The sequence below is a fragment of the Ursus maritimus genome, unplaced genomic scaffold (genome assembly GCF_017311325.1).
Source record: "Ursus maritimus isolate PB19 unplaced genomic scaffold, ASM1731132v1 scaffold_7, whole genome shotgun sequence".
NCBI classification, from domain to species: domain Eukaryota; kingdom Metazoa; phylum Chordata; class Mammalia; order Carnivora; family Ursidae; genus Ursus; species Ursus maritimus.
The window spans coordinates 68127505-68137398 of NW_024426885.1; the positions used below are offsets into that span (position 1 = coordinate 68127505).

The 9894-nt window shown below is 45.5% G+C and overlaps 1 protein-coding gene across 1 annotated transcript in view; it reads left to right on the forward strand.

Annotated features, from left to right (window-relative positions):
- Positions 1-9424: 9424 nt before the first annotated feature.
- The window catches only part of DISC1 (DISC1 scaffold protein), a 359683-nt gene continuing 359213 nt past the window's right edge, over positions 9425-9894 (forward strand). Inside the window, 1 exon segment of the mRNA XM_040624168.1 lies at positions 9425-9617. Within this exon segment, the coding sequence (XP_040480102.1) occupies positions 9560-9617 (58 nt within the window). The 5' untranslated portion in view covers positions 9425-9559.

Below are 9894 nucleotides of genomic sequence, written 5' to 3' on the forward strand. Positions count from 1 at the left end.
GTTCTGTATGAATGGGACTTTGTTGGATTGGGGCATTTACAGACTCCTCACAATTGCAGTGGGCCTCAGCTGAGGGGGTCACCTTTCTACCAAAAAAAGCCAGGAATGTACACGGATCACAAGATCAACTGTGAGAGAATTAGAGCAGTAATGCAATGAAGCAGATTGGCCGAATTTTTCTTTATCACTGAGAGGCAAGATTGAAAAGCAGAGAAGCAGCGTCGAGATCACCGAGATTTTGATGACAGTGAGGTTTCCCGTGTGTTATAATGGTTAAATGTTGTCCATTTTGAATGAGAGCTGTGAGAGCCACAAAGTTATCTGTCGGATGGAAAGAGGGATGGGAGGGGGGTGCTACCTATTTCGCGGAAGTGATAGGGATTTGGCCCAGGGGTTAAACTGAAGAATACTGAAAGTCGGTGAGAGGGAGACAAGTGTCTCTTGGTGGAAGTTGGAATAAGTGTGGATCCTGAATTTCTAATAGAGAACAAAGTCTGTTTATTCAAAGCAGAGAGTGGCAAGGAGACGAGTACCCTTTGGCTTTCCCACAATGAATTACAATTATGAATAAACATCAGGAGAGATTCTTGTCAGCGGTATTAGCTGTCCATACGTTGCATGTGGTACACTGAGTGGTAGATCTTAATGCAGAATGAAATGAAGGCACCCTCTCCTTATGGCTTTAGCCATTTGCTCATACAAACCCACTTTGAATGACAGATCTCTAGCAGAGACTAATCACTGGAAGAGAAAGATGTGCCACCAGTTCGGGGTATCTCAGGGTCACATGTCTAGAAGGAGAGCCCACACTTTCCCATGTATTCTCAGTATTATAGCTTTTAGACAATATGCACTACAAAAGGAAGGTTCTTTATATTACATATTTAGCCTGAAACTGTGATAACATCCTTTGGCATGGCCATTCTCTGATGGTATTTGAAACTGAACCAACTTCCTATTTCCAGGCATTAACAAATCAGAGTCTTCATGTTGTCTAATGTTATTTCCTGAGTTTAAGACAGATTTCTTTTCTCCAATTAATTCGTTTATTTTTTTTAAAGAAAAGATCTCCTTTAGACAATTAAATTTCCCAGAATTGTTTAAGCACTGTTATTGTTCTCAATGAGAATATTTCCTATTGAACTCGAGCTATGTAACTTGATGGGAATTCTCGTGCGTATCTGTCATTGCCATACTCGGAGGTTTTGCAGGAGACCTGGAAATAAATCAGCTAGCCTGTCAAGTAGCAGAATCCCAATTTAGAACATTCGTTCTAGTAAGTCTTGTGGCCAGAGGATGCAAGGATGAATCAGGCATGACGTTTGCCCTCAAAGAACTTACAGTTTAGAAGGGGAGATAAAAAGATACATTATTTATATAGAAGGCAGGATTGTTCTATCTTACCTTCTCTCCTCTCACTGACTGCTGGGAATGAGCCTAAGGGAAAGTGTGTGTGTGTGTGTGTGTGTGTATGTGTGTAGGTGGGGGGAGGATATTATGCATGAAAATGCAGTGGAATGAATGACTACCTAAATATAAGTCTCATTATATGAAGGGAGAGTGATAACTTGTGCTCAGGCATTAGAGAACACCATTTTTATCTAGTGAGAGACAGTATATTATGGTGGTTAGGAATGTGGACTCTCCAGCCGGATTGCTGATTCAAATCCCTCCTTTGCCACTTAGTGTGTTCATGATGTCGGGCAAGTTCTAACTTCTCTGTGCCTCAGCAATCTAATCTGAAAATGGGTATAATAATTGGGTTGTCACAAAGGTGAAATAAGTTTAACAAGTGTCAACTGTGTACACCAGTGTCTGACGTGTAGTAAGTGCCCAACAAACATTAGGTATGACTAATAAGCTCCTAAGACATTCCCATATCCTTAGACAGAATTTTGAGATTCACTGTTTTGGCAAAAGAGTTATACATTTTTTCCTGGCTCCTGGCTTCTTGCTGCGAATTTACACCTAGAGTATTGCATGTTCGTCGGCTATGTCAGTGTTACCTGTAGCTGTGCATAGTGTCAATGTAGCAGGAAGACTGCCAGCTCCGTTAACGACACAGGAAGCCGAGGCTGCAGCCTCAGATTGTATTGGCATCTATGATGGTACTCCACTTCTGCTCTTAGGGAGATTTTGGTAGTGTCCATGAAGGAAAGCTTTCCAAAATTTTAAATGAAAATATATCAGCAGAACAGTTACCCCTTCATTATTCGCTCTCAGTTATTCTTCCTGTAGACACCCTTTACACACCTCATTATTCAGAACTTACACCCACAGCAGGGGCGCCTGCCTGGCTCAGTTGGTAAAGCATCCAACTCTTGATCTCAGGGTCATGAGTTCGAGCCCCACACTGGGCATGGAGCCTACTTAAAAAAAACCAAAAACAACAACTTACCTCCATGGCCAGCACCACTAGGTAAAAGCCACAATGGAAATTATATTAAAAGCAGAGAGAAACTAAAGGTGTCATTTGTTTGCTCATAAACCACAGAATTCTTGGTGCCTGACCCTCACCATGACATAATTTAGGTTGGTTGTCCAGCTCACAGTGGTCCCCTGCCTATCCCTCACCTGTGTGTTCAGGGGTGGTTTCAGGAGGGGCCTATCCTCTATTCCTATATGGCTCCACTTTCTTGGCTATACTTGGTGGCAGGAGAAATGGGCTTCTGACCTAGGAAGGAGTATGTGGCATTGTCTCTCAGGGTTCCACCATGGGGGAGGGAGAAAGGGGAAGAGTAGACCTACCTGAGAAAAATGGTAAACACAGGGAATATGTGGGAGAAGACAGTGAGAATCCTTTTGGAGGTATCAAATTTGAGAGACCAGTGGAGTGTCTAGGCTGGAAATATGAATCTGGAGTTTGGGAGAGAGGTTGCAGTCAGACATGCTGATTGAAGTTGCATCAGGGGAGTTGGATCCTTGGAAGTAGATAAGCTAGGTCAAGTGTGAGGTCTGCTTAAGAAGAAAAGAAGGCCAAGCATACAATTCTGGGAAGATTAACATAAGGGATGGGGAGAGAGGGGGAAGCCACTGAAGGAGTCCCAAAGGAAGGAGTAGACAAGTAGAAGGAGGACAGGAATTGATAGATGATAGATGATAGATAGGTGGATAGATAGAAAGATAGATAGGTAGATGGGAGAAAAAGAAAAAGTTTAAGGAATTGGCTTATGCAATTGTCAGGGCTGGCAAGTCTGAAATCTGTAGGGCAGATTAGAAGGCTGGAAACTCAGGCAGGGTTTGAGGCTTTCATCTTGAGGCATAATTTTTCTTCTTAGTTTTTACTCTTGAGGACTTCAACTGATTGGATGAGATATACCTTCATTATTGAGGGTAATCCTCTTTACTGAAAGTCAGCTGACTGTAGACGTTAATCGCATCTACGAAAATACCTTCACAGAAACACCTAGGTTAGTGTTTGATCGGATGGCTGGCTGTTCAGGACTAGCAATGTTAATACATAAGACGTAAGTCACAACCCACGTCTTGTCAACACCCATACACATCTCCTTAAACCATTATTAATTTCCAAATAAGGACACTAGTAAAACACTTCCATTTCACATGATGAGTACAACCAAAAATGCACTCTCCTTTCCCTGGAAGAAGACGCATAGTCCTCGGGTGATAGTCACTCTTCTGTATAGACTATTAACTTAAATAGTGTATTGTAAATTCGATTACTCTTAATGCATCTTTTGTTCCAGGATAAGTGGATAAGGAAGGGGAGAAAACAAAGGTAAATATCTTTATTTTCTTTCCTTCCTTAATCCATATTAAACATAGTCATTACAACACCTTCTTAAGATCTTTCATTAGTTGAATGTAAAGAGAAAAAAAAATATATGTCTTCCGTGATGGAAAATTGTATCTATAAAACTGTAGACTTAAATGCTTATGGAAATACATTAGAGCGTCAAAAAACTAAATATTTAAGCATTGCGTTATGAGAAATACCTATTATGTGTTAAATAAAATAGCTTAATTCTTTTGGATCTTTTTAGGCTTTCATGAACAGTTTGACGATTCTAGGTGATACAGTGTTGATTATATATTGTACTTTATTAGATACAGGTATCACAAACGTAGATTATTTATGCTAATTGAACCCACTAAATGATAGTTTACTTTTTGAGGCAGTGCAGACTTCACCAAGAACACTGAAATTAAGAAATGTTATGAAGGCCAAAACTTTGGCAGAACTTAAGAAATATGGGTATGAATTATGCTTATGTAGATTGGAATGATTATTTCCCAAACAAAAAATAAACATAGTCATTACAAAATAAGGAAGAAATTCTCATGACAATTATAGTCCTTGGTTCTGCAACTAGGCATAGTCGGTATTTGTAACTATTCTCTTAAACTACCCCTTCCCTTTGCCCTAAGAAAGCATCACAGTTGGTCATAGTTCTTTGCCTGGTAGGGTAACACAAACTTTCTTTTCTTTTTTTTTTTTTAAAGATTTTATTTATTTATTTGCCAGAGATAGAGCAAGAGCGAGATCGAGTGAGAGGCAGGCAGAGGGAGAAGCAGACTCCCTGCTGAGCAGGGAGCCTGATGTGGGACTTGATCCCAGGACCATGATGGGATCATGACCTGAGCCAAAGGTAGACACTAAACCGATTGAGCCACCTAGGCGTCCTGTAACCCAAACTTTCATTCTTAAAGAGTCTGGGCCATTAGTAGCCCTGCCTGAATTGGGTTATAGTTTTGCATTCCTCTAGGCCAATGGAGCTTACCGTTGTGGGAACAGGAAGCAAAATTTTTGCTACTGGATCACTAGGGCTAATGAGAGGTGCCACTCCCGTATCTAGCTCTTGATTCCTGGACCCGTGAATCCTGGCTATGGGAGGAACAGTACCATATATTGGACACTGATTCAGAACATGTACGACAGCACCCTGCAGAACCTTGTCCCAGCCCTGCAAGGTATTGCCACTGAGCTGGCACTGAAACTGTCTTCAGAAGGCTGTTCCATTGTTCTATCAAGCCAGCTACTTCAGGATGATAAGAAAAATGGTAAGACTGGTGAATATTGTGAGCCTGGGTCCATTGCTATGCTTCCTTTGCTGTGAAGTGAGTTCCTTGATCAGAAGTAATGTGGTGTGGATAAGGAATTTTGATAGTAGTTTTGGCAGAAGCAGGAAAGGAATACACTGTATTCAGTGTAAGTCTCTGTTCCAGTAAGAACAAAACGCTGCCCTGTCCATGATGGAAGAGGACTAGTGTAATCATCCTGCCACCAAACAGCAAACTGGCTGATCACTGTGGGGAATGGTGCTGTATCATTTGTCTCTGGAGGGTCGGACACTCAAGCACTGGCCATACTGACCTTGGCTTTGGTCAGTGGAAGTCTGTGTTGCTGAGTCCGCACGTAACTTCCATGCCTGCCATCATGGGCGCTTTGTTCGTGAACCCATTGGGCATGTCTGGGAAAGAGGCTGACTGGCATCCACAGAATGGGTCATCCTACTTGCTTGATGATTGAAATCCTCCTCTGCTGAGGTCACCTTTCCTTTCCTTTCCTTTCCTTTCCTTTCCTTTCCTTTCCTTTCCTTTCCTTTCCTCTCCTCTCCTCTCCTCTCCTCTCCTCTCCTTTCCTTTTCTTTCTTTCTTTATATTTTTTTAAAATAATTTTTATTTTGTTATATTAGTCACCATACAGTACATCCCCAGTTTTTGATGCAATGTTCCATGATTCATTATTTGCATGCTGAGGTCACCTTTTGATGAACATTCACATGGAACACAAATATCTTCAAGTCTTTTTGTGCACTCAGAGAAGTCTATCCACATACCTCTTCCTTAGATCTCCTTGTCACCAGTTTTTTAGTCATGTTCCTTTCAAATCTCTGGCCATCCAGTCAAACTATTGGCCACAGTCCACTTGTACCTCTGGCCATTTCTCCTTTTGAGCGAACTGAACGACAAGGTTCATTGCTTCAAGTTCTGCCCACTGGAAGGATTTTCCTTTACCGATGTCTTTCAGAGATGTTCCAGAAAGGAGCTATAGTGTTGCAGCTGTCTACTTTTGGGTAGTGCCTGAATATTGTGCAGGACCATCTGGAAACCAGGCTTGAATTTTCTCTTCCTCAGTCAACTGATCACAGGGAACTCCCCATAAGGCCACAGGTACAGGCTGGGAGAGAGAAGGTACTGTGGCAGGAATGGGGACCATGGGCATTTGGGCCACTTCCTCATGTAACTCACTTGTTACATTTGATGATGTAGTGCTACTGTGCATGCCCAAATTTATGGCTTATAGGTCAGAACACACCTAGTTCATGGTGGGTAGCTCCGGTTGCATGGTAACATGGTGGCTTGCGGTTAAAGGCTAAGTCTCTACTAAGGGCCAGGAGTGAGTTGGAAGCTGTTTCTTAAAATGAGAGGAGTTATTCAGGGGGATGGCAGGGCTTTCCTCCAAAATCTTAAAGGTCTGTGATGTTATTCACCTGGTGGGGCCTGACAAAGCCTCCATCAGCTGCTGTGTCACCACCGACACGTCAAGCATCATTGAATCTCCTGGATTCATCACTGAAATTGCTTGAATCTGGCCCAGGAGCCAGAGCAGCGTGCATGGCAGCCTGGACCTGTTGTAGAGCCTTCTTGTGTTCTGAGCTTCGCTCAAAGCTGGCAACTTGGCAAATGGGCTTGAGGAGCGCACTCAGCTGAGGAAAATGTTGCTTCCAAAATCCAAGAGGACCATTAGGTGTAGTGCCTTTTTGTGGTTGCTGCTGTTGTTGTAGGAAGGGCCAAATACAACTTACCCTTCACCTTAGAAGGGATGCCCCACACTGGTGGACCTCTGGAAAACCCACTGAGTTAGAAGGCCCCTAAACTTTTGGCAGATTTATTTTTCACTGTCTGACGTGCAAATGTCTCACCAATAAGTCTAGAGTTGTTGCTTCCCTCTCACTAGGTCCATCAGCATCATGTCATCAGTGCACTGGCCCAGCATGAAGTCTTGTGGAAGGGAAAGGTGATAAGGTCCCTTCTTGACTCAAGTCTGATGTAGGGCTGGAGAGCTGCTGTGCTGCGGTGGTAGAACACTAAGGTGTGTTGCTGATCTTGCCAGCTGAAAACAAGCTGCTTTTGGTGGTCTTCTCTAACAGGTATGGAGAAAAAACATTTGCCAGATCAATAGCTGCATATACCAGGTGCTAGGAGATGTGTTAATTTGCTCAAACAATGAAACTATGTCTGGAATAGCAGCTGCAGTTGGATTTGCCATCTGGTTAAGTTGATGAGGATCCGCCGTCATTCTCTGAGATCCATCCGTGTTCTGCTCAGGCCACATAGGCAAGTTGAATGGGGGTGTTGTGGGAAGTGCCACCCTGCCTCCTTCCTTGATGGTGGCACTAATTTCTGCAGCCCCTCTTGCAATGTAGTGTTGCTTTGGTTGACTCTTTTCCTCAGTTGAGACAGTTGTAGTGACTTCCATTTGGCCTTTCTTGCCACAAGAGCCCCCCCTGCACAGACCAGGGAACCAATGTGGGGACTTGGCCTGTTGCTGAGTATGTCTATTCTGATTATGCATTCTGGAACTGGAGAAATGACTACAGGATGGGTGCAGACACCTGCTGTAAGAGGGGTGTCTAAAATTCTGGTCACCTGACCTCCATAAACCCCTCCTGTGATTGGTGGAACCCAGTGATAGTTTGGGCTTCCTGAAATTAATGTTGACTCAGCCAGTGTCCAGTCACTCCTGAAAGGTTGAATTACATCCTTTTCCCCAATGCAGGTGCACTCTGGTAAAAGGCCATATGTCCCTTTGGGGAGGCTAGAAGAAAGATTACCAGGATAGATTTTTGGCAGTGTTGCAGGTCTTTCCTCCTTCATTCGAGGAGTTCTGCATCTGTAAACTGACTCAAGGCCTGAGTCTCTCTGTTTTAACTTGAAAGCAAGTTAAGCTTTTGTTCACTTGACCTAGAACTTTTATGCTTATACAGATCAAGTAAGAATTTAGTAGCCTTCCCATCTATTTGACTTCTAGGAACACCATGATAAATCACACCCACCTTACCTTTGGAGATTCATTGCCACCGTTGGCCCCTGCCACCCTGGGATCCAGTTATCCCCATTGCATTGAAGGGTCCCAGTTCAGTGGTTACAGTTCCCACTGTAATTTCTGACCCACAGAGAAGAATGACCAAGGATGCTGGGTCACAAAGCTATTTATCAGAGTCATGGTGAAAGGTGTGTCCTCAGAACCCTTCCAGAGTGGGTGAGCAGGTCTTATATGATAATTTCACTCCAATATTCAGATTTCCCTAAGCCTTTGGATAGTTCCTTTACAGCGTACTAAGACAAGTCTGGCCTTGCCACCTCTGCTATTTAGTGTAGGTCACCTCTTGGTCCATGTTTCCGTCAGCTAACCAAAGAAACTGTGAGGGCCCTTTCTAATCTCTCAAACTAAATCACTGAGTCCAGATCTCTGTTTAGTGGTCTATATCATTAAATTCAGCCTCATCCAACTTTATGTTCCTTCCCTTGTTTTCCCACATCCTTAGTATCCATGCTCATATTCATTCTGTCCCCGAACACACTGACTTTCAAGCACGTCTATTTGTTTGCACTCACAATGGTCTTATCTTTTGAGAGCAACTTGGCCCTCTATTTCTAGCTAGATCCTTCCCTTTCCTCCGGAAAGTCTTCCTGACACTTCTTCAAATACTCTTACCCCCCAAATTCTGCAACATTTTTAATGCCAAGCCTCTGGCTCTTGGCACGTGTATTGTTATTTAGTTTTATGTGCATATGTTTATGTTCGCAGCTGGGGGTGAGCTCCTTAAGGACAAGAACCATTTCTGGCCGGTGCTATACGGGGTAGGGGTGGGGGAGGTGCTCCAGTAGCCTCCTTGATTGAACCAAACAGAAGGGGTGAAGATCAGTCAGGGGGGCCTAAGAGCTCCGCATGGACCACAGCCTGCGTCCTGGGCCGACTGCCCAGCGTGGGGAAGCGCGCTGGGACCAGTCCACTGCTGCCAGACGATTCAGAAAGTTGATTCCCATTTCATTTTTAAGCAACTGCTCTGCGCATCTCTTTCCTGGTGTGGCCTGTCCTCCTCGCACTTTCTCTCCACCCTCTCATCCCCCACATCTCTTCCATCAACCCTCTGGTCACTTCCCTAATCACGCGTCTGGCGTCTGGGAGGCACCCTCGCAGACCCCACCCCAGAGGGCTGCCAGTCTCCTTTCCTGTACACCCGTTCCCCTCATCGAACTTCCCTTCTCGGGTGCGCTCAGAAATGAGCGAGAGAGCGAACGGCAAACTTTCGGAGGTCCGGGAGACAGGCTGTGCGCTGCCCTCCCCAGCCGCGCGCGGGCGTGTGTGTGTGTGTGTGTGTGTGTGCGTGCGCGCGCGCGCCTCTGAGTGTGTAAGGGGCCGAGGCTGGAGAGGAAACCGGCCGCCTCGCGGTGAAGGAAGGAGCCTCCCCCTTCCTCGTTGCCCCCCTCCCCACTTCCCGTCCAGCTCGCTGTCGCTTCCCCCCTTCGTGGGCCTCGGGGCGCACGGAGCCTGCCCACCGCCGAGGAGCTGGAGGAGCCGGTGGGGCGCATGCTGGGCGGGGGACCCCAAGGCGCCCCGGCCGGTGGCGGCGGAGGCCACCGCGCAGGTAGGGGCACTGTCACCGCAGCCAGGCGGGGCGGGGGCCGGAGTGGCGAGTGGGAGGAATCCAGGCAAGAAGGGCGCGTTCTGCCCCCCTGGAAATAGTGTAGGCCTGGGGGTGTGCCTCTGTTCCCATCTTGGGTTCAGTGCACCCCTTTCCAGGAGAGGGAAACCGAGGCAGGGCACGTGGCGTACGGGGTTAAGAGAGGCGTGGGTCTGGGGCTGCCAGGTCCCTCCTCTAGGACTGAGCAGGGATCCCGGCAAGCGGCAGTTTTCGAAACTGC